The sequence below is a fragment of the Gavia stellata genome, chromosome 4 (genome assembly GCF_030936135.1).
Source record: "Gavia stellata isolate bGavSte3 chromosome 4, bGavSte3.hap2, whole genome shotgun sequence".
Lineage (NCBI taxonomy): Eukaryota > Metazoa > Chordata > Aves > Gaviiformes > Gaviidae > Gavia > Gavia stellata.
The window spans coordinates 17,816,327-17,841,534 of NC_082597.1; the positions used below are offsets into that span (position 1 = coordinate 17,816,327).

Consider the following 25,208-nt stretch of genomic DNA (forward strand, 5'->3'; position numbering starts at 1 on the left):
CAAACTAGGACAGCAAGTCACAGGCGGTCTTGAGGAAAGCTTTCAAAGTTGTGAGCTGTACCACAAACGAGGTTGGGTACTCCTGGGAAGGCAAAACCAGTGTGTTGAAGCAGAGAAAGCAAGGGTCTTCTTGCAGCAGCCCTCGCCTGTTTTCTTGTGTACCCTAGCTAGTTTGCCCAAGTGGTAAAAGAGCTTAGAGGAATAGGAAGGGTAAAGGACAAGTGTTTCTTAGGGATGTGAGGAAGAGCTCCTCTTGCTGTCTCTGGCTGGCTGTGGGCATCTGCGCATGGGAGTTATGCCTCTCCCGGCACAGGTTTGTCCCCCATGCAGTCACAGAGAGAGCAAAGGTCTGCAGGGGTGGGAGACAAACTTTTTCAGGCAGCAAGGTCCTGTGTCTCTTGGCTTAGGAAGACTAAGCAGCAAAGTGCTACCAATGGATAGACTCCTGCAGAAATGTAGCCAAGAGACATCTAGCCTGGTTTTAAGCTAGCTTGGTCAAGCAACAGCAGTTGTTCCTCAGTGGCTCGGAGTCCAGTCAGGCGGGACCTTGTTTTACAGTGGGATGAACTGAACTGCGTGGAGGTCTTCGGGGTAGTATGAACAGGGCTTAGAACAGACAGCTGTCAGCATCCAGACTACCCTTGTAAAGGATGTTGATTTTTTTTTTTTTTGGTCTACAGTTAAGAGTTTAGACATAACCTTTGTCTTGAATAACACTAGTTTTTGAAAATGTGTTCCTTAACTAATTGTTCAGTTACATTGATGGGTTTCATTTTTTCTTAATTTGGATAAGCCTTTTTATCATTACGTCTTGAATATTCCTATTAATTTTCTAATTTCGTTGTTCCTCATTTGCAAGTTATTTAACCACTGCCAGCTAATTCTAACGGTTGTGTTTTTTCTCTGCTTCTCTTTAGAGAGAGGTGCCAAACCTGTTACTAATTTTGTGAAGAATCTTTCTGCCTTATCAGACTGGTATTCTATCTACACTTCTGCTATTGCCTTTATTGTAAGTTATCCTATTCCTCCAGGAGTAGTAAGAACTTTTAAAATGTATTATTTACTGAAATTCATTGCAACTGACATATCTGAGTCGGGGTTGTGCTACAGTTTAAGTCAAATCAAATAGTGCAATTTCATTTCACAGAAAATACCAGTAGTTGTCACTTCAATAATATTTCAGAGCCACTTAAATTGTGTATTCTGGGTTTATTGTAGCATAGTTTTGCAACTGTTAAAATAACTTGTAACAATCTGGGCATTGTTCTCTCATTTCCTGTTTCCTGTCTCCCAGTGCTGTAATTTGATGGTTACTTCAGGCTCTGCCAAATGTCTTGTCTAGGGCTGAAATGCTGATAGCGGCTATGTTTGATAAGAAGCTATCGTTCACCATCAGTGCTCTTTGCCATTCGTTAGAATCCGACTTACTGATGAGAGACAAAATGCCTTGATTTGAGTATCATTAAATGTGCAAACATTGGGTCTGTGAGCTAAATTCAAGCATTCCCATGCTACGTAAGGAGGTTTGGATGCCACAAAGTGATATAACTATTTAGTGGAGTTTTGTTCTGTTTTCCTTCTAATTGTTAATTAAATGATCTAAATGAAATATTTTGATAATGAAGGAAATAATTACTGGTAGTTGTAGCTGAATGAACCTGTTTGGTGAAAATGTCACACACCTTTTCATTAAATGATCCATCCCTGTAAGTTATAGAGCCGTATTTAATGCTACTTTGCACGGCAAAGCTGAAGGAATATTGAGGAGACATTCCCCTCCTGGTGCCCTGTGTCTGTCCCTTCTCCTAATCTACTGATTTTTCTCTTGCCTCTCCCTACAAACCCATTCTTCAGATAAAAGCTGAAAGAAGGATCTTCAGCTGTTGTTCAGAAAGCTCTGGGACCTCAGAGCTGGAGCGATGCTTCATTTTGGGGATATCAGTAAAAAGCCTAACATCTCTCGGCAGGGAGGCTGTAGTCTCTATATTTTCAGAAGCTGGGAAAGGGACAGAATACCTTTTGAAGCACTTTGTGTTTGTACTTCTTAGGTAAAATAAAACCTGTTTTCCTGCAATCCTTTTAAGCTTGGTAAAAATACGGGATTTAATTCACCTGAAATAATAGAGCGAGAATTTATCCTGTCGCCTGGTGTGGGGCTATTTGTTACAACTCTTCTACTATACCATTGCTTCAGCTGCCCTTGGTGAGGTTAGACCGTATCATGGTCATATAGCAGATTCACAGACTTTAGGGTTCACTTTTACCTACCCCTTCACGTAATTACAGTGTTGGAAGTAATCAATACTCTCTCTCAGGCAGCTGCGAACTAGTTAAGCATCATCTCTGGAGATTTGGTTCAGTCTTTGTTTCGACTTTACGTTCATAAATGCAGTGCTGTTGTCAGTCATGGTGTGGCTAAAATTTATTAATTTTTGTGATCTGAATTGCATGATTCTGAACCCAAGAGTACAGTGGGAAACAATACTTCATGCAACTCACTGTACCCCAGTTTATAATACACATCTCTCTTTTTTTTTCTTTTTTTCTTTTTTTTTCTTCTTAATCTGCAGATTTACATGAATGCTGTATGGCATGGCTGGGCCATTCCTATGTTCTTATTTTTAGCAATTTTGAGGTTGTCCCTAAATTACCTCATAGCCAGGTATTTACTTAAATACTAGATTATTCTCTTGTAACGCTTTGCTTTAAAGATGTTTTGTTATTCTTGCATTGAGTTGTAAACTGCTACTTAGAAAATTCTAACGTTGTGAGTTAAGTCTAACAAAGTGAAATTCAAACTCTAATATCCTTAATTTAATTGCTTAATTTCTATAATTTTTGACTAGTCTAAGGAATTATCTTCATATCCTGTGACTTGGGTCATCATAAATGGTGCTGCATGTTCTCAGACAAATCCCTTAGCATGTTAAAATTCTAAAAATTCTGCAGCAGAGTAGTTGGAGAACGTCACCTTAAATATTGAAGCCTGCTGCTTTTCCCTCTAGAGAATGTTCTCCTAGGCCTAAAACTGCAGTTTTGCCTTTTTCAGCAGCTCTTGGCATATTTTATCCAAAGTATCTTTAATTTGTAAATTCAGTCTCTATTAAAAATTAGGAATTTTTTAAAAATGTACATTTTCTGTACTGAGAGGATCTTTTTAAAATGCTATTTTAGGCTGATGGTGTTTTCCCCGTTAAAATGGTGGAGAGGACCTTAATGTGCATATTTTAAAATAATTTTCTGACTTCTTAATTGATACTTACTATCTGACACTCTATTCTTTGAAGATTGCAGGTAGCAAAGAGGCACCTGAATAAGTTGATATAATTCTGTTCACGTGAAAAAACAAGAAAAAATATTCCTAATTATTTACGCTGTGCTCAAAGTTCACTGTTGTTGTAAAACCCACAAGCAGTGATTCTGTGCAATATCTACCTAGCTACTTTTTTTTAATGTATATACCTTTAAAGCTGTCTATGGTTGGCCACTTGTGCTTTTGTTATGTTGTGGGTTCTTCATTAATTTGGGGATTATTTTATTATTTTTTTAAAGCCATAGTGCTTATTGCAGAAAACTACTTTTTAACCTCTTACAAATTATCCGTGTTGGCAGGTGGGTGGAGAAGAAGTATTTGCTCTCTTTAACTATTTCCATAATTTCTAGGGGTTGGAGAATACAGTGGAGCATTGTGCCTGAAGTTTCTGAACCCATGGTAGGTTTTTGATCAGCTTGACCTGTATGCCTGCACTAAAAGTTGCACATTTAAAACTTTCCTCTGCATTTATGTGGGTAGTTGTGAAAGGAAGGAAGAGTGAGGTGCAAATAAAGACACTACAACTTTTTTCTTTCTCTTGCAATTTAGAAATCTTCACTAACAGCACTCTTAGGTTTGGGTGTTTCACCATAAAATATTCCAAATTTGCATCACATTTTTGGAATCAATGTTAGTATGCCAGCTTGGGACAAGTTAGATCCTGTGGGATCTTCAAGAAGCCTTGCATTCTGTTTTCTTTGTAACATTTTGAAATTAATGTTTGCATATCCTGCTTTAAGCAGGAAGGATTTTAATTGTTAATGTAAGATGGAGCTCTTTGAATTTCAAACCTTTCACTAAGACTTAGTGAGGCCTTGCTTCCAGGATAATTTTGTTACTCTTAAAAGGCCAATAATCTATATAAATAAATGAATTAAAAAGTTCTAGATGTAAAACTTGTAACAAAAATTACTTTTCTGTGCTCGATGAGAAATAAGTCAGTTTAAGAGTGTGGTCATGGAGAAATTCACTGTAACCATGCTGCTCCAAAGACTTACTGTGTCTTTCACAGGCTCATATTAATATGTTTGCATATACCATGGAGGAAAAGCATCAAGAACTAAAGATAACCAGCAACGGAAGACATAAACTGTAGATCTGAAACAAGGGAGGAATTTGGTAAATTTAGAGACTGTTTAAAGTGAGAGGACTATTGCCAAGAATGTTGAGGGGTTGTCTTGTCATGAGGAGTTTTGTAAAATACCAGTTTCAGCTGAGCTGAAAATTAATGGATGGTCTCTTTCTTGCCCAAGGAACCCCCAAAAGAGGACCTGACGGTGTCTGAAAAGTTTCAGCTTGTTCTGGACGTGGCTCAGAAGGCGCAGGTACTGTGCTGCTCTCGGACCTCTCTGGCTGCTTCCTTAGAAACAAGGAGGTTCATAGTCCAAGTGGTCAAAGGATGTTGTTATGCAGCATGTGAAAACAAACACTCAAACAAGCAATACTTTTCTTGCATAGGGATCTTTACCTACAAGCAATAGAGATCTCAGTAAGATTCCTGGAGCTTCTGAAATGTCACGATGCTTTAGAGAACTGGTTGACATTCCCAGTCACAGCTCTGAGCGAGGTCTGGAGGGGAACAGAAGCAGCTTCTGACAGTTTTTCCCTACATGAGCTTCTGATAATGTAGACCAGGTAGCAAATCTTACCAATGTATTGGAGTGTGGATCCATATCCCAAATCTGCTAGTCGCAAAACTGGTGTAGGAGACCTTATTCCTTCAAGATTTAGCTGAAGGCTGCTGTCTGTTTAGCTGTGTTAATTCAACAGTTTGTACAGCATCTCTGAAATAGCCTGTTTTAAACAGCACCACCACCCCCACCCCAGCCCTGAAATCTGCTGCTTGTGTGGGAGAGGGTGAAGGAAGGTTTTCTCCCAGTTCCATCAGTTTGATGAGCTACCCTAGCAGCTGAGTGACTCCACCATCTAGTTGGACTGCAGCCTTGTGCCATGTTTAACAATATGCCGCTGCTAAAGTAGCTTGCCTTTCTCTTGTCAACCGTATATGCTCATCTCCTTCCTTCTGGTGGTGGTGCATATGTTTCTATGAACACCTTTGGAAATTTATTGGGAAGGTAACATTTACAGGTACGTGACAGCAGAGATTGGTCAGAGAAGATGGCTGAATAACCTTCTTAGTCCTGAGCAGGGGTCAGTTTGCATCAACAGTTGTTGGAATTACATGGAATCTAGTAACTCCAAGGGTGTGTTATAAAAACCTGATAATGGTGTGTTTCCAAAGAAGCTAACAGTCCAACAATTGATGAACTCAGTAACCATTTCCTGAAATTCCAGTGCTCAAAATATGTGAAGAAACTTCCCATTTTGTTACCTACTGACAGAAGCTCTTAACTCTTAGATTGATAGCTTAATTTAAATTTTTTGCAATGATGTAAACATTTTCTAGTCGTGACAGTGGGGTCAAATAGCTTCTTCACTTCGAACAATCAATCATGAGTTGCAGAACAAGGTGTTAAATGAGATGAAAGTCATCGAGTATTGCTATTCTGTTCTGTATTTACTCAGTTGTGAATCACAGAATCACAGAATCATTAAGGTTGGAAAAGACCTGTAAGATCATCAAGTCCAACCATCAACCCAACACCACCATGCCCACTAAACCATGTCCCACAATGCCACGTCCATACGTTCCTTGAACGCCTCCAGTAATGTACATAAATGGCTAAAAATTGAGTTAAAAAAAATGAGTTCTGGGAATTGCTTATTACCAACAGAGTAAGATAACTCTGCTGGTTTCTATTATGTGGACAAAAAACCAAAATAATGCAGGACTTGGTTTTAATTCTCTTACTTCTTATGCAGAACCTTTTTGGCAAGATGGCAGACATACTGGAAAAAATTAAAAAGTAAGTTATCTGACATGAGTCTTATTTTTTTCTCTTAAAACAAGACTTGACAAATGTTTGGAACACTAGTAATAAAATCTTGTTTCTTTTTTGTTTTCAGCTTGTTCATGTGGGTCCAGCCAGAAATAACACAGAAGCTCTATATCACTCTATGGGCAGCTTTTATTGCATCCTGCTTTTTGCCCTACAGGATTATTGGGCTTGCAATGGGTAAACACAATAAATAATTGACCTATTACAGTCTAGACTTAATGCGTTAAAACTTAACATGATCTTTAGAGGGAGAATTTTAGAGTTTAAGAAGGAAAACCTTGCATTAATAAATAATGCAGTGTTTTAAAGTATTTTCATCGTGCTTGGCATAATTTGTCATGTGCATTTTGAAAACCAACTCTGAATACATAATATAATAGGAAAAGACTGGATAATGCATTTGCTCCTTGAAGAGGGGAAGTTTATGATGAGCTGTTAGCAGAGGTCTTCAGACTGTCAGCTATAAGGCTTCCAGGAAGACCTATATTTTGGGGGGTTTTTTCTGCTCATACATCCTTGCAAATGAAATATGTGGGACCACATAGAAGGCACGAAGATGACAGGGTTGGAAAAAATTGAAAGGGTTAATGGGACCACTTGTAAAACTTGGAGGATAAGCTGGACAAAATGAACAGATTAGTGTGGGTGAAGTTGCAGATACTTAAGCTCTCAACTGGGAATTGGGAAAAGAGGGTTCTCGCTGCAGCATGAGACTGTCTTTTCTCTAAGCTATGAAGCCACGTCCAATGAACCAAAAATTCTCTGTTTTTTTCATTAAAGTAATGGTATGATCAAATGAGTATTACTTTTAGTGGCACTGAACTTCAAACTGTGTTAGCTTGAACATAAACGTAGGTTTGCTTGATGTGGCAATTGAATTAGATGTGTGAGGAATTATTTTTTCACTCTGATTCTTAGAAAGAGATCTGAATTGCATTCAGTAAAGTTTTGAGAGAGTATTCCAAGACCCTTTTTAATCTGGCAGAATGCAAGGAAATATCTTGTGTAAGATAAGAGGACATACTGAACTGAAAGACAGAGTTTAATGTGGTACATGAGAGCCCTCTGTCGCCATTTAAATTCTTGCAAGGAGCTGCAGAGTTTAATGCTCTGGTGTGTTTTCTGTTCTGGAGGTATATCATGTTTTCAGAATGCTTCTGGTAATAAGGAATGCATGTTTGAATTATTTTGCTGCTCTGCATAATAAGAAGCTACATAAGTGGTTTAAAAGAACTGGGGATGGGGAGGAAGGAATCTGGGCGGGGGAGGAAAAGAAAAATAATTTCCTGCCTTTGGATGAAGAATCAAAATATTAAAACCAAGAGAATGGTTTAGCACAGAGTTTGGTTTCATTCATGAACTTGTTAAAAGATGTTCAAAACAGTGATGTTCTTAATGCCCCTTTAACAGACATACTAAAGTGACCTTTTTTTCAGGACTCTATGCTGGAATCAAGTTTTTCCTTATTGATTTTATCTTCAAACGATGCCCCAGACTAAGAGCTAAGTATGATACTCCTTATATCATCTGGACAAGTCTCCCGACAGATCCTCAGCTCAAAGAAAGGTCTAATGCTACAGTGTCGAGACGGGTAAGGCTAATAAATCTTTTTGTCCCTGTGTTCCCAACATCTGAAAATCAGATCCCTTTCTCCCTTCCCCTTTTCCCCAGTGACTAGAGCACATTAAAGGGAAGGTTAATTAAATCCTAACAGTCAATGTTAGTTCTTTTTTATTATTATTATTTTCAAGATCCGCAGAGTTTTTATATGGATTCTGTTTCTTGTCTGAAAGGAATCTATTATCAAAATGTGTATATAAACATATATATCTTGGAAATTGTATGAAGCTAAATGCACAAAAATAACATCATCCATATTCATATCAATTCCTGTGTGATTTTATTGTCAAAATCTAGTCTTTTTGTATTCCCTTTCTCTGTTCTCAGACATTCTTTTTTAATGGAAATTCAGCTGCTTGTGCAGATTGAAGAATAGCTAGTTAAAAAAAAAAAGCTTGAGTATAATATGCAGCGTACTAATGGGATAAGCATTAGCAGAGGTGATAAAGTAGTTTACAGATTTAGACATTATGTCTTATGGTTATTTGTATTAGATGACCTTTTAGCATAGTGGTGATAAATGACTTTTCATCATGTTGGCACTCAAATGGTAAATTTTTCTTTTGTTAAAACCTCATAGTTAAACTAAGTGTTGTGTTTTGTGCATCTTTGCAAATTGTTTTGGGGCCTGACATAACTGAAAAGCAAGTCATACTTTTCCATATCGCTGAATTTGTTAATGTTTATTAGTTTAAAAAAATAGTTGTAATAAAATTTAAGTCTAATCCCATTTTAGCATTTGCTTAATGCCTCTTATCACAATATCTAATTGTATTCACGGAGTATCTGAGTGCTGTCTACTCCCTGACTAAAATGTGCAGCACTTAGCAATAATTCAGCCTGGGTACACAACTGGAGAGCAAAAGGGATAAACACATGAACCCTTGGTTGTTAATCTGGGAAGAAGAAGAAGAAATACGGGATTCTGGGGGAGATGGAGCAGTTGGTGGTAAAACGATAACTGCAGCATAATCTGAGTATTTCAGAAGGAAGTAGAAGAGAAAGAGAGTCTCTGACAGAAAATGAGTCTTTTGCTCCTATTTTCCAAGGGACGAGAGAGGTGAATGAGTGCTTGGATGGAGTCATCCGTAGCCTGTATTTCTCTTGCTTGCAGAACATGAGCTTAAAATTTTCTGTGCCTCTCAAGCTCACAGGTTATCATTCACTTACTGTGGTGGGTTGTGGCAGCTTCTTGCTGACTCTCTCTAATCTGCCTTAGGGGTGGAAAGGCTCTGAACTGCTGAACATGAATCCATAAACTTAGAGAGTAATTATCCCTTCTGGCTTTTCCTTATGGCTTAAGTTTTGACAAGTAGACCAGGGTTTTAGTACTACTGTGCCTGACTTGATGGGCTTGGCTTGTCTCCCTGGAAAGGATGTGCAGGACTGCATTATCTGCTTCCAAATGTCTTTGAAAACATTAACTTGGTCTCAATAATTTTGGACAAACTTTCTTACCCCTTGAGAGATTTCTGGGAATCTCGTAGTACAAAAGATGGACTTTTGTACAAAACGGTAAAAACCAAATACGTTTTTCTTTTTTTTTCTCATAGAAAAGGTAGAGCCCAAAAGCATGTAGTGCCAGCATATGTGCATTTGCTTTGGCTTCTTATCATTAAAACAGCGTACAAGATACTGTAAACCTAGACACAATGCAATATTCATTGCCTATACCAGCACTCTGACCCCGTGTCCTTAGAGAACAATCCTGACAACAGTATCTGATGCGTAAAGGTTGTATGCCAAAAGCTGATGACAGATCAAGTGAAAAGGAATACCTCCAGGTATTCCTACCTCCAGATAGTTGATGACATTTTTAGACAGTCAGGACACTTCCAGACTTCCAGCATTACAAATCCAATCACTTTCAGATAGATTTAAGGCTTACCAAAATTGGATTCAATGCTTTTATTTTAGTAATCAACCATAGTTGTTTCAAGCCTGGGTGGTTATGGATAAATTAGCTGCTTCTTTTAAGGGTAGAGGAAACATTTGCCTGTTTTAGCAAGGCCTAGAAGTAAGGGTAGAACTTTCTCACATCTTCAGCCACCAGGTGTGATGTTGTACTGAAGTTTAAACACCTTTTTTAAATCTCTTTACATAATGGGTAGGTGGGAAGCACTGTAGCAGAGAGCAGGAATAATCCTCATTCAAGTGCAAAAAGCATTAGACCTCTTCCCCTGACCTTTTATATGTTTTGGGCCATGGAGCTTCACCTGGTTACGTGCATATGGAGCCAAATAACTTGTCCAAGAAAGCCTTCCAAAAATTCATCTGATCTTTACTTGCACACAAATTGTTGGAGAAGCTGCTATTTTCCTTGGTTCCAGGGGCTTGATCATTGCGAGGGTCAGTAACTGAAGCAAGAGTACAGTCGTCATCAACCATTTACTTTCCATGTCAACTTTCTTTATTCTTTTCCCCCGAGGCATCGTTGTATTACAGTTACCCTAAAAGCTGGATGGTAAATACTCTCTGTCATGCCTGTTTTGTCAGTCTGGTTTCTAGTCAGCGATTGCAGTGCGCATTTTTTCATTTGCTTTGGATTTCTTTTGTTAGCGTTAAATCCTGCAAAGTGTCAAGTGCTGCCAACTTACCTGCAAAAAAAAAAAAAAAAGGCAGCAGAGGCTTGTTGGCCTCCAACAGCATCGGGCCTTTACAGAAGAAGGGCTTAGTCCTGAGCTTGCATGTTGTCAGTTTGCCAGTTGTTTAAGTGCATGTGTACAGTAGGACTAAGAATGGAGCTGTTAATGCTTCAAGGACAAAAGCCAGCCTTTGGAATGATGTGGTGCTCCACCAAGATGAAAAAGCAAACGCAAGCAAGCTTTCCAAAAGAAACTGCCTGCCATCCTTCCAGAAGCAAGGCTTGTTTGCTAGGGCAGTCTCCAGTGGTTCAGGAGCTCTGTTTAAAAGTAGATTTTACTCAAGTACTTTGGTTTTGAGAACTCCATGCTACCTTTTTTTCCCTGCTAAGGATGCTGACAGCCATTCTGATTTTATTTCACATGTCAACACTTTGAAAATCCAGTGCATCTTCAAAGCAAAGGAAAGATCAATGGCTCTAACACAACCTGAATAAATTGAACTGGTGTGCTCTAACCACTGATAACTCTTCTTTTTTTTAATTGCATTCATTGTGTGTAGTCTCTTGGTTTGTGAGCAAGATCTTGCAGCTTCACTCAGTTCATGTTTTATTCTATGTATTATACTGTTAAATAGACTTCACTTTTTTTCTTTTGTCACTGTCACATTTGTGTTGTTTGTTTCTTTTCCTGCTAGCTGTCAGGGCATGAAAAGGTATGGATCGTAGCGTGGAAAACTTCCTTTCAGTTTCAGCATATGTGTTCGTAATGAGCTGATGCAGTTTTATTTGGCTTTTTCTTTGTTTGCTCTTTTTTCTTTCTAAACTTATTTTGTGCAATAATATTTTGTGCTTGGTCTGTCTCTTGAAGACAAGCCAAGTATTGATAATACATTAACCGTTATTAGTGCCACTGGTATAGTAATTGGAGTTGTGTGCAGTGACTTAGCTGTGTCTAACCAGATATACCCTTTACTGTAGAAAAATGGTATTTTAAGATAGTTACATCTAACACCATGTGCTTTCACCCTTGCAAAGGGCGTCCATCAAAGGGCAGCACTTTGAAAGGTGATCTTCAGATAGCACATTAGAGCTTTGTGCTATAGCAATAGTCCAAAGCTAATTTTATTGAAGTAGTTAATGAAAATTGTTGCATTACAGATATTTTTTTTAGGAAGAATAGTTAGCCAAGTTATTTTTAAGAGCGCAGCTTAAATGTTGCTGTTCAAATTTTGGAATCATGTTTATTTTTCTGCAGCTTCAAACAACAGCATCCAGAAGTTATGTGGGCTCAAGCGCCCCAACCGGAATGAGCAAAGATGAAGACACAAGTCGTTTTCATACCACCAAGAGGGGGAATTTCCATGAAGTTTTTAACCTGTCAGAAAATGAGCGTCCTTTGGCAGGTATTATGCAGCAGGAAGGCTACATTAGTAGAGTGTTTTCTAAAAAGCCAAGGATAGTTTAAAGTTGAATTTCCTTTCTATGCAATGTACTGGTATAAGCTTTTGATTAAAAAGACTTGCTTTAAATTAGGATGAATGGAGATGATATCTTTCATTCCTCATCCTTACAGTTCTTTGAAAAAATATACAGCCTGGTGTGCCTTTTGTGGTAATGCAAATGGAGTAGTCAAGTTAAAGGGAATAATTGTGTGGGTGGTTTTTTGCTTGTTTTTTTTTTTTTTAAACCAGTGTTAAAACAGATGTTATGATGTTTAAAAACACCTTATTTAGGCTTTTCTTTGTAAACACTGCTAGTTTTAGGTATTTAAAGTTTAATTTTCAGTGTTTTCTGCTGTTTTATAATGACACTGTTGGGGTTAATGCCTGTCTCTTTCTTAAAGTAAGATTTCTTGTTATGACTTTTTCAGTGTGTGAAAATGGCTGGCGCTGTTGCTTGATTAACAGAGATAGGAAGATGCCTACAGACTACATCAGGAATGGAGTTCTTTATGTCACAGAAAAGTGAGTCATTGCACTCCATGCATTTCTTAGGAGGGAAATGCAACAGACGTTAAAAAAACCTGAATCTAAAAGTAATCCTTTAACAATGTCTTGAAACAAAAATGCCTTTTCATGGTGCTTTAAAACCTCAAGAAAGCACCATAGGAAAGGGAGAGCTGAATCTGGGGTGTGGTATTGCTTCACAAATGTGATTTTGCCAGGGAAGGCTTGCATAGGAATGGAGAGTAGCTCTATGTAGTCAGTTGTTAGTAGCTGCAGTTCTTGATGTGGATAACATACTATCTATCTATCTATATATGTATAGTAAAAAACCCCTAAAAGCTAAGCGTATTTTGAGAGTTGTGTTCAATGGTTATTTGGCAAATACACTTAGTTTCTTTTTTTAAAATAAATTGAATGTATAGCTTCTTTGAAACAATGTGCAACAAAAAGCAAATAGAAATTCAAGCCTTGGTTTCAAAACTAGTACTTGCTTGATTTTTGTTTTTTTTAATCCTTACTTACCCCGCAGCCTTCCAGGGATGAATAACTGTTGTCACTACTGTTTGGGTCTTGCACTGAAATTCCTTTGGAGTGGAATGAATGGAAGTAAAGCTCATCTGTATGCAACGTCACCTAGTGATGGAGACTACTCTCCAGTATCTAGAAATCTGAGCTTTTGTCTGTATCACAATAGCATGAAACTAATGCAGTGTTTTCCATTAATCTTCTTTTAGGATGGTAAAAGATTTATAAGCCTTTTGAGATTTGGTACTTCAACTGTTTAAGGATATACATGCTTCTCATGTCTTTAAAATGCTTGTCAGGTTTAACCATTCAGTGCAGTAATATAAATACAAGATTTTTTTTGTGTGTACATGCTGTATGTTCTGGGCTTTCAGGCACGTTAGCCAGTTGCTAGAATTTATGAATGTTTGCTCTAAATTAGAAGCCATAACTGAATTGTGTATTGTGTGCCTCTTTCTTTTTTTTGAAGCTGATTTTAACCTGTGAGATTTCAAACTTCAGAAGTGACAGGAGGGATATTGAGAGCTTTGTTTTAGAATACTGTATCAAAATGAGCATTTTCTTTCCTTGTCTTCAGTTACTTGTGTTTTGAAAGCTCCAAATCCGGCTCATCTAAAAGAAATAAAGTTATAAAGCTAACGGATATAACAGATATTCAGAAGGTATGTCTGTTTTGTGTGGCAAGCAGGGGAGAAAGCTGGTTTTCTGTTCAGCTAGTCATGTTTTGCTTTTCTGCTTATGTTATTTTGAAAAAGCATGCCATGGATAATTTTTATAAGTTAAATGTAATTCTTTGATCAAACATATTTCCCAGAACTGCTTGTTTAGCCGTTTGGACTCACCACAAGCAAGTTCACTACGAGCATAAAAACAAAGTAGTTTACTAAACCCTTACACTTCTGAATGATTTTAAAATTAAAGTTGTGTTGTTGCTTAACTCCTGCGTTGACTAGAGCTGTGTAGGCTTTAAGATTTATTGTTAGCAGGAATTGTGTAATGCTAACTTCAGTTTGAGTGTTGATATCAGTAGATGCACCATCTTAAAAGTAGGTGCCTCAGAGGGAAGAGAGATTATTGTCAGGGGAGAAAGGTAAATCATCAGAATAGCCAGACTGGATCAGGCTGGAGTTTCATCTAGTTGGGATCCCATCACTAACAGAGGCCAGAAGGGGATGGTTGGAAGCATGGCAAGTACAATGTGATCCTTCCTCTGGTTGAGTTTTATCAGCCTGCAGTCACCAATGGCTTTAATGGGCCTTGCATCACTCTATATGGCGTTTAATGTCACTTTTTGTTACCCTCTTTGAACTTGTCCTACTCTTAAATGCAGACTTCCCTGCTTTCTACTACATTCTGTGGCTGTGAGTGCCACAGATTAAGTTATGCTGTGCAAAGAAATACCTCAGCCCAGTGTCTACTGCTTAAGTACCTCCAGATTTTCAAATGAATTCCTTCTATTTATATCATGTCTGTAAACCAGACAACTTACGATCAACTTGAACATTCCCGTTAGAATTAATAATTCATATTGGTGGAGTTTAAACATCATACTTGAAGTAATGCTGGCTCGTTGTTTAGTAGGTCTTCACTGCCATAAAAGTCCTTTTGCATCTGTGTAGTTTTTTCAGTGAAGATGAGACACGGATCATGCAGCGAAGCATAAAAATGTACTGCACCTGGTTTTATTTCGGGGTGGGAAACACAGGCCAGACTCGGGGTCCCTTTCCCCTTGGGGATATTCCCCACTTCAGCCAACTGTATTCCTTCTTAACATTATGGACTTTCTTTAAAAAAAAAACCCCAAACCAACAACCTATACATAACCTGTTTGTCTATTTAATTTTGAAAAAGCAGCTTTTTCTAGTCTGCTTGCTGCTCCTTTAAACAGTGGCTGAATGTTACTTCTAGGGAAACCTCTAGGTGATACTCAGAGGCTCGCTCTCATGTACGTATATACACATAGGGCCGGGGTGCACTACCTGCCTGCACCATCCAGCTGCCAGTGTGGTCCCTGGCATCGTGGCTGGGCCAGCTCCCACACGCCGTAGCAGTAGCAGGGTGCTCGGTTTGGGGCCAGGGCTGGTTCCAACATACAGGTTGGGTGCCGTGGCATGTGGGAGGAAGAGGAGAGGCAGGCTCTTGCTGCATGAGTGATGCTGTGCCCATTGACTCCAGGGTCGGAGAACAGCATCTGGCCTCTTGTTTGTAATAGAGGTCTGTTAGTTGTGTCTGGGAGGATACACTAGTGGCAAGTTTTGTAACCTTCTCAGCACCTTTTGCAATTGTTCAGTACATAAGATATCTTTAGTCTGTGGTTTTTTTTTTTCCTTTTAGTATAAAGTGCTCTCTGTTCTCCCGGGATCAGGGATGGGTATTGCTGTATCAACACCATCTACACAAAAAGTAAGTAGCTAGCTGTATCTGTATTGCTGTGTTTGATTTCATGCCCTTTTTGTCTTCCTTCTCTGGCTAGCACCAGCATAAAGGCTTTTTTTTTTTTTCCCCTTATGCCACTGTTTGGCTTTTTTTTTTTTAATTCACTTGTCTGTTATTCAGTATACCTGGCTTCAGAATTTTAATTATTTAAATATTAGCTTGTTCTACTGCATCTGGACTATTTTACTATAACGCTTAAGAAAGATTTGCTTAATTCTTTCTGCTCCATTATTTCATTACCTCCATTGACTGTTCCTTCAGCATCCTTCATCAGGAGTGTGGGGGCTGCTGTGCTGTGCAGTCTGGAATGAAAAGCTCATGGCTTGAGAGTATCTGTGGGTGAGGAGGCTTTGGGGTGGAAGGGCCTGACCCTCAGATGCAGTTTTCCTGTTTCGGTCTTATGGTGCTAAAGATTTACGCTTCGCTAAGCCTCAAATACCCTTTGGGCAACTGAAGCTTTTCTTAACATATTACTGAACCTTATTTTATATTTTAAACTAATCACCTATAAATAAGTTTTCTCCAAGTCACACGACTGTTGTTCCAGGCTTTCCGCTCATTGTTTGATACTGAGAAGTACTTTTTAATTACGAGGTTGAAAATGTTCATCTACATAAATAAATATTCTATGAGCCAAAATGAAGAGGCACTGATAAAGATTTTTAGAAATCTTTAATGGAAGCAGAGGTCAATCAGGAAAACATCATGCACTGAACAGATGGAGAGGAAAGAGAATTGAAGTGTTCTCCACTGCTAATACTCTGTGCAGATGCATTTTATGCCATGGTTGTTTTAAGAAGATGGAGAACTGAAAAAATCTTAGAAACTCTGCCATATATCCAAGGATTTAGTAGAGAAAAGGATTTTTATGTCTTCATTGATGCACTTCGAGTACAGTTCATCTCCTGTTCCTATTGATTTGGCCAAAACTATATCTAGAGAAAGATTTTTTTTTTCTGGATTGACATGATCTTTTTTCCTGTCATTTAGCCTTTGGTGTTTGGTGCCATGGTACACAGAGATGAAGCTTTTGAGACGATTTTCAACCAATATGTGAAAATAACCTCTGCATCGTCAAGCAGTGAGAGCTAGTATCCTATCTTAGAAGATCTAAAGGAAACTTTCATATTTTACAACTTGGTAGTGAAAAAAATGAACATCCTCATCTATTTTGCAATAATTTTTCTTGTCTGGTGGTTTATATTCTATCTGTTACATAAATCAAGTGTATTTTATATATGCCTTCATGTTTGTTTTTAAGGTTTTTGTAAAAAAAGAAAACAAAAACAAAAAACAAAATGAAACAAAACAGTGAAAGTGCTATCATCACTATTAGCCTTGCACATTAAGCACTTTTAATGTTTATTTACTGACATTAAAAGCTGGGAAGATACTTGGAGAACTGATTAAACAATGAAGTGAAACAGATTGATCCCTTTAACTCCACTGATATCACTAGGGATACATTTGTCTCTTTATCTTAGTTATTTTTCCCCAAGATGTGAGAATGATGGCTGCACAGCCTGAAGTCTCTTTCTTCAGCTCAGAGTTTATAATTGGGTTCTTTATTAAAACTGGTAGCAACACCACGGAAGTATTATCATCTTAGTATTTCCATATTTATAACTGCACTTAAAATATCTCCTTCTTGCTAATTCTTGCATTGCAGAAGGATATTTTACTGGTTTGGTTAGGTTCAATTTTTCCTGCGCAGACATTTAAATTACTTGCACAGTGAATCAGAGGAGAAAGTTTGTAACTATATCTTCCTTTCCTAATTAACCAAAGTAAGAGGAAGGAAGGTAGGCAGATACTTTTTATAAAAGAGGGCACCAAAATGTTGTTCCTAAAATGTTAGGCATCGTATATTTGTATTTCTGTAGATACTTGTCATAGAAGGGCTCAACTATTGTACATGTTGTATGTACAAGGTGTTTGTATGTTAATGCATTAAAGACTTGCAGGCTTTTTGTATTGGGTGAGGTGGGAATAATTAAACTAAACTGAGACATGACTTTTTTTTTTTTTTTAATTTGGCTTTTCTCTTGAGTTAACTTGTAATAAAGTAACACTATAATAGAGCAGCTGAAAGCACTAGTTCCTTTTCAAAGCATAATTTGAGGGGCATTGTTGCTGTCTTTCTCCTTGCAAAATTAAATTTTAGTAACAATTAAACCCAACTGCCAGGTAAAACAGGAAGGCTGCGCTCCTTCTCTAAACTCTCTCAGGCCTTTCAGCAGCAAAGCACATATTGACCTTTGTCTTTAATATTAGAAAGCTTTTATACTCTATATAATAGCACCCATCTGAGAGGTTTAGAATTTTATTTGCATTTGCATGAAAGCACAGTAGGAGTTATGCCAAGCCTTCCAGTATATCTTTTCCTTTGCTATGTCTTTTGAGTTGCTTAGTACAGATGTCTCCAGACATTATATGAATGTCCCCCAAAAAAGCAATGGAGATGCAAATTCCTCTGTAAAAATGGGACTTAATTTCATGGATTTTTTTTTTTCTTTTTTTAAACAGGAATTTTCTTTCTTTGTAGCGAAAGGGGTAAAATGAAGGAGGGAGAGGGGAGACAAACACCAAAGGGTGTTTTAGCTCTTAGCACAGTTTTCAATTAAAGTCTCTCAACAAATGCAGCAGTAATGAAGAAGGTGGCTGTCAAACTGTACAAACCTTATTTCAGTCTGGCCATGAAGAGGTATGATATGAAGAACTTCGTATGAACTTGATAGGAAGAAACACTGTTGAATACTGTGGTTTGGTTGGGTATTGTGAAGTGAAACACTGACGGGGTAAAACTCTGTGCCCTGGGTGGAAATGTGAACAAGAACGGGAGAGAATCCATTGTAACAGCTAAAATGCTATTTTTGAGTTCTCTCTTTAGAGTAGCACTTCAGCATGTCTTTATGTGACCTGAAAAAGGGGTACATTTCTAACACCTCCTTAGGTATGGTGTAACTCAGGGCCTGAAAACTTAAAATATAAGTGAAGCTGGTGGGAGATCCATTTTGCCACCATGTAATATGGATGTAGCTTGACAGTTTATGGTTTCTTCACTTTGCACATTCAGGTTTTATGTTTAAGTAAAATTCATTCTCATCAAACCTACTTTAAAATCAATTAATCTCTTTTTGTAATTGCTGTGTATTATCATTTGGCTTTCCTTTCTAGAAGGTCCCTTGAATAGTAAGTGTGGCTAACAAATAGGCATTAAAATCGCTTAATGTTATATAAACCTTAATCAGATTCATTCATTTTGTCTTAAGAAGAAATCCCTTGGGTGTATTTAAGGTTATCCTTTTTTTGACGAAACAGAAAACTATATTTTTTACAGAGAGCATGCTCTTTTTCTTATTTTTGTATCATTTTTCAAGTGTAATTTATACCTTCACTCTAATCATAACAGCAGTTTCAGTAGGAAATCAGTTGACTTGCACTTATTACCTCCTCCCCCTCCCACCCTTCACTGGCTGACCCTAGTATATGGGGTTGTCCTAGATTCTGGTTCCTGGAGGAGCTATAGGTCCTATGCTGATGGTGTCAGGACAATTAACCATACCAAGGCTTTGGAGAGGGAGAAAAGATATCATTATCCTTTTCCCAGACTGAAATGCCTCATGCGTACAATATGCTCTTAAAATTGTTTTCTGGACAAAGAAATTAGAAACTTCTTATAAAATGTAATGTGTTGACATTTGAAATTAATCTGCACTTTAACAGTGTGAACGTAAAAATTAGCAATTCTTAAAGCAGTAAACCTACTGCAAACTGCAATGCAACGTTGTTTCATTCTAATATATAGAAAACAGACTGGATTTATTAAAAAAAAATAGAGTTGTAATAAAACTGACAAACATCTATGTACATATTTTGCAAAGTTCACTTTACATTGGGTTGTCCAGGTTCCTGCTACCTAACTGCTCCTGTGGCGTAGGTAACATCAGAGACACTGGAAGATAACCTCGGTGTGTTTGCTCGCAGGTACTCCTGTGCTTTTCCTCCTGCTACACCCTCACAGGTTTGGAGGGCGGGAGGGGATGGACAGTGAGTAAATATATACTTGACTTGTATAATTATGCTGATGTTCACCTTAAATTCCAATTTTCCCATGTAATTTCTCAGTATAGCCTGCTGTACTTCAGTAACAGGCTGGGTCGTACCACTTGATGTAAAGTGCTACTTTCTAATAGCAGAAAGTGATGTTCTTGTCATTCTGTCTGTCTGTTTGCTGTTCATATTTGCAATTCTGTTGATATCTGTGGATCATTGCTGGATCATTCATGTGTAATTGGCTTTAACTTCTTTAGAAGTACATTGGTTAGTTTGAGTCCCTTTTAAAGAGGAAAAAAAAGGGAGATGAAAACTGACTGCTTTAATTCTTTCTTGGTGACCATTTAAATTCAAAAGGAAAAAAAGCTGAAATATGAAATCATGCCTTCCCATGCACTGTAACTTTTGTGAGGCAAGATTGAATGAAACAAGCTATTTATTAGTAGCAACATCGCACAGGACGCCAGCAGCAAAACCCTACCCTTGTTCCTGCAGACAAAGAGAAAAGAGATTTTACCCAATCGTGAAGAGATGAAAGGATGTACTTTTTTTTGGCTACTTAAACTTGTATTAAATACACTGGTAGTTTTTATTGGATTCTGTACATTTTCGCAGATGTTTAATTTCTACTAATCATTGAAATATAATGGATGTTAAAATTTTTAAGTCTGAAGTTTGAGTCTATATTTTGAAGTTGTAAATAATTCATTATCAGTGTAACTTTTGTTTGACAGAAGACTTATACTGTATGAAGAATTGAAATAATGAAATGATTTGCCCTGTACATTTTTTAAGAAAATCTTGTTTGTTTAAGAAGTCTTGTATAAATTATAATTTTTATTTAAATAAACCTAAAAATGCTTTGTGCTAACACTTTTTACAAACTTTAATAACTTATCTATCAAAACTACACCTGATTTCTTGAAACAAGGTGAGTTAGTGCTTTTTGGCAGATTCATAGCCACCTCAAGCCCATCGCTGGGGGAGAGGCGGGTGGGTTTTGTTTCTCACTGCTTTTGAAGCCCAAGGAACCTGCTTTTATTTTAAATAATCCTGTTAATGTATTGGAGAGCGTATGTATATTTTTGGTTAGATCTTTGTCTGTAAGTACATCTGTTGCTTTGTAATCATACGGTCAATTTAAGGGATGAAAAAGCAACCAGTGATTTCTAAGATGCTGCCACTGCAGGAGGGCATGGGTGACATGAGACTGTTCGTAGGAGTACAAACTCGTATCTGCCAGAGCTCCTCCATGAAACAAATAGCTGCAGACTGTGCTACAGGTGGGCACTGGAGGTAAGGATAAGCTCTTTTCCACCCCAGAGGTATGCAGGAGGTGTGTTCAGCAGAAGCATTTCAGATCCAGGTAAGGCTGCTGTTCTGCAGCATCTGTGGTCACTTCAGCTCATGGGTCATGCTGACACGTACCTGATTGCTGAGCCTTTGGCTGTGCTGCTGTGTAACCTGTAACCCTGTTGGGGATAAATGGCAGGGCTTCTTTATCCGTGGTGTGTGCCAGGGAGGCTCGCTGCCCAGCACTGGCTTCCACTGGGTACGCAGGCCTTTGTCTGCAGTTAGGAATGTAACACCAGGCGCGAGCTGCCTGGTCATCTAATCCACACCTATTTGTTTGCCTCTTACAATACTTCTTTCTGTGATTTGCTCAGCTGAACTGTATCAGTCTGTGACGTACCCTCCAGTCGTGAATGTGTGCTGCTCTATTTATTTCAAGATTTACTTTTCTCATGATGGCAGTGACGCATCTGGCCATGCGATGGTGCTTTTAAGCTGGTATCTTACCTGTTCTGAGAATACTTAAACTTCACACAAGGAAAGGAGGCGTGCCGGCTGCGGTCTGTAGGGTGTCACCAGCACACGCTGGCTTAATGCAGATGAACGGATAAAAGCATGGCCTTGTGCACTACCAGGGTTAATGGTAAAGGACAGTTACAGGATTCAGCTTGAAGAGGCTGAGGGGTTTTCTTTGCTGTTACATTTAAGTAATCTTTAAGTCTGAGCTCCTCTACTGAATCCCTCTGTTGAAACAGTTTTAGGATAAGCTAAATGTTTCACTCACAAAGTACTGGCTCCTCTCAGACCTTCAAATATTTTTCCTGCATCATGAGAAAAAGGAACTAAAGATGCGCGAGGGGTTCCTCTTCCATGTTAGAGAAGTCGGGGCTTTGCAAAGGGAGCAGTCCCTCGCAGCAACAGTGTCCTTACTGGGCTGTGGATGCTTGAGAAGTTAAGTGAGCTTAATGCCGTGCCTCACGGATGTAGTTGTTGTGAACATGTCTTTGATAAGATGTTTAGCCTGCACTGATGCTGTATTTGGCTAGGCTGGATTTGGGTGGGAGACAGGGAAGATGAGAGGAAGATAAATATCTCCTTCTGTGTTTAAATACCTGGCTTTTGCCTATAGGTCGTGAGATTCACAGCTTATTTGAGATGTGAATTAGGCAAAATCTCTGCTTTCGCATCTTCTATTGAAGCTTCATCTTTGAACTTCCATGGAAAATAGTTACATTTTATATATATATAGTGGACAGTGGCTTCCTTCAGTCTTCCTTTTTCACTATGTTTTTTTATTAACTACTAACTTTGGTTATTCTACAGCCCCTGCCTTATGTTTTACCCTCCCCTAATTCTCTGTATATGTTTTCCTTTATGCTTCTTTCTTGCTTCTCCTCATGTGCATATACAAACTTTCCTCCAAAACCACTTGGCCCATTTAACCTACTGCATCCCTTTTCTTCTTCCCCTGCTCTTTATTTCATCTCTGAATGATCTCATGTGAATGGATAAAATCCTACTAGTACTTGCATGCCTAGATGAGGCATTTCTCTTCATCCCTACTTCATTTAGTCATTTGTGGTTGGCTTTTACTTTATAGTCTAGCTGAATGTTCAAGCTGAATTATGTCCAAAGAGAAGCTGCTCTTTTTTCATTCCTGAACTGCCCAAATTTCTGGTTTGCCGTCTATGTGACTACCCAGTTTTTTGAGAACTTTCCTGTTTCCTCTTTATTTGTGGTTTTCTGCTTCAGCATTGATCCACTTTTCTTCCTCTGACAAAAATACCCTCATACTTTCAGTCCTGATTATTTAGAAATACTGACTGACCGTGACCTGATGAACATGTCACAAGTTCACTAAAGCAGCCTCCACCTCTTATACCTGCCATTTTGTGTAAATTGGAGCTAAATTACTATCTCTGCTAGTTTGGATTACTCGGTGGCTTCCATTTTCTTACACTGATGTGTCATGTCTTTGTTCCTCGTCATCTGCACAACTGAAGGGAGAGGATGCTTCCTGGAACTGTTGACCGAGCTCTTCAAAACAGACAATCTGTTCTTGACAAAGCCAGTTTTACTGGTGCAAGCCGATGTCGAGCAAAATAGTGTCTGCAGAGGGATAAACAGGACTGTTTGAACATAAACTAGGTTCAGGCACCTCCATGCTAGTCTCTTCAGCACAGGGCGTGAGGTTTTGACCTCTCACAGCTAAGTCAGTGAGAACTTCTGAAAATCCTCTCTGTAGTTTTTTTAGGTCAGATAAGTATTTGGGAAGGACTGCTCCTAGTATAAAGTCTGTAAACCAAACAACTATATTGTGTTGGTTTTCCTTTTTGAAAAATGGTCTCCTCTGACTGGAAATGTCATTAGCCACTCACAAATGTTAACCAGCCAGACAACAGGAATACAAGTCACATGAGCTGTTTCTAAACCCAACAATCCTTCAAAATATCATGCAAGTCTATAAATTTGCAGAAATGGGATCTATATGAGAAGCATTTGGGACCAAAAGAAGCTCTTTGCAAAATAGGTCAGGGGAAAAAGATCAAATCGTCTAGATGCTATTTGGGAAAAGGTGGGGGTGGATCCTGAAGTGTGAGCTAACAGCAAGCTCCATTGGGTGTTTCTTTGTGGAGTGTGTATATATTTAACGGTAGCATTTACCTTTCCTTACTTTCAGAAGGTGGGGTTTAGTATGTTAATGCAAGGCTTTCCTGTGTTCAGATGGATTTTTCTTGCAATACCCTGTGTTTTGGGTGCTTGCAGGAAACATCTGAATGGTGTTGGTTAGTGGACAAGCTCTAGAAACGTTTCCAAAGCTACACAGGGCACCATCATTGCTCGCAGTGCTCACTTGGCAGGGGAGATGCCTCAGAAAACCATCTTCCTGCTCATAGATGGAGCTTCACGTTGTTTCTCGTGGTGTGTTGGCCCCTACGACTTCCCAAAATAAGCAACCCTGACTGTACAGCTCATGGACTGGTGGCATCTGTGTCTGCGCTCAAATCCTTCTGCAAGATGAGTGGCTCTGGGCACTTTCAAGGAAAGCAAGGCACAGTGGAGTGACGTTAAGCCCCGGACTTGGCCTAGGTGATGCAGGACTGAAATGGTATGTGCTGGAAGGGAGGACAGATGGGATGCTGGGGACAGGCAGCTTTGAGTCCAAAACTGGACTTGTGATGGCTGTGGGTTCCCCCCCCCCGCCCCATCTGTGGCGGAGCAGAGTTCAGAAGGGCTTTTGGAAAAGGAGAGGAGATGCTGTCTTCAAAGACGTGTAAATATGTTGACTCTCTGCTTTTAAATATACCAAAAAGTGTATAAAGAAAGTTTATGTGACGAATGTGGATTTACTGTATTGCCCTAACAAGCCATTCTCAAATACGACCCACCATGGTCTTCATGCAAGGTCACTGTGGTGAATACCAGTTGCATTTGGTGACATTTGGGGAAGATAAACACACAAAAATCATATATGGCCTCAGCAAACAACCTGGACATACTGCTCTACTAACTCACGCCTAAGATTTATTCTTAACATTTGAGTAGTTTTACTGTTTACATTCCTGACAACGTGGACTGCTTAGTGAAGCCTTACTGTGCACCATACAGCTTTCTCCTAACTCGTAAGTGACAGGAGCCCTTTAACGCCTACTTCTACAGGTGTGCCAGGCTCCAGGTCCAACTGGGTAAACACCTTCTTGGAAAGCCCAAACTCTGGCCTGTGCTTCAGCAAACATTTTAAGCTGAGTATGGTTTCACACCAAACTAAGAGCTCTGTCTCCTGCCGCCTACCTTCCTAAAATGGCAGAAACCCAGCAGAGGACCTGAGAGCAATGAGAAGAGCAGTGTGCGTTTCCCTTTCCAGCACAGCAGGCTGTTACAGGCTGGCTTAACCGCCCTTGGATCTGCAACCCCGGGTATGTTTTTGGTGACCGTAACGGAGCTGATATATACAGTTGCCTTTATGTTCCCTTTTTCAGTTTTGCAATGTCCATCAGATTTCGGAAGTAACTTTTGAATATAAATTGGGTAAGCATGAAAGACTGGTCCTGAGTTTATAACATTAAAGAACGATGCAAAGAAACTGAGCTAAAACTAACATCTGTGTGTGTGCAAGTTAACTCTGTACAAAACCTGACTGTGCAAATATTTAGAGAGTCGCTATGCTGTTGTTAGAGCTACATTTAATCTGCTAAATCCGATTCCTTCAAGCACTGACTTTTTCCCTTGCTGCTTCTCTCAAAAGTTCAACCAGAGCTGGCAAAAAGAAGGTGAGCAAGGGGTTGCTCATCTGGTTTTTTGGGTCATCGTCATCAGAGCAGGGATGGTTGTAGGGGAGCCAGGAAGCATGGCCAGAAGAGGCTTTCTGTTTGAGCACGTTGTCTCAGGGGCTGCGGCTCTGTCAGCAGCGCCGAGTGTGTGGGGAAGCGCTGCACCGGGTCGGGCTGGTCCCCCTTGGAAGCTGGGGGCAGGGGGGGGCGGCTGTCTTGGAGCGTCCGTGCAGGAGGAGCAGAAGACTTGTCATCTGCAGGGCA

The 25,208-nt window shown here is 39.1% G+C and overlaps 1 protein-coding gene across 1 annotated transcript in view; it reads left to right on the plus strand.

The window, feature by feature from the left end:
• The window catches only part of GRAMD4 (GRAM domain containing 4), an 82,178-nt gene extending 62,097 nt beyond the window's left edge, over window positions 1-20,081 (plus strand). The window contains exons 8-19 of the mRNA XM_059816791.1: window positions 918-1,009; window positions 2,571-2,662; window positions 3,664-3,712; window positions 4,567-4,638; window positions 6,137-6,180; window positions 6,281-6,390; window positions 7,650-7,804; window positions 11,673-11,820; window positions 12,288-12,381; window positions 13,466-13,550; window positions 15,223-15,291; window positions 16,315-20,081. Coding sequence (XP_059672774.1) covers window positions 918-1,009; window positions 2,571-2,662; window positions 3,664-3,712; window positions 4,567-4,638; window positions 6,137-6,180; window positions 6,281-6,390; window positions 7,650-7,804; window positions 11,673-11,820; window positions 12,288-12,381; window positions 13,466-13,550; window positions 15,223-15,291; window positions 16,315-16,416 — 1,112 coding nt within the window. The 3' untranslated portion in view covers window positions 16,417-20,081. The remainder of the gene's footprint in view (window positions 1-917; window positions 1,010-2,570; window positions 2,663-3,663; window positions 3,713-4,566; window positions 4,639-6,136; window positions 6,181-6,280; window positions 6,391-7,649; window positions 7,805-11,672; window positions 11,821-12,287; window positions 12,382-13,465; window positions 13,551-15,222; window positions 15,292-16,314) is intronic.
• Window positions 20,082-25,208: the final 5,127 nt, after the last annotated feature.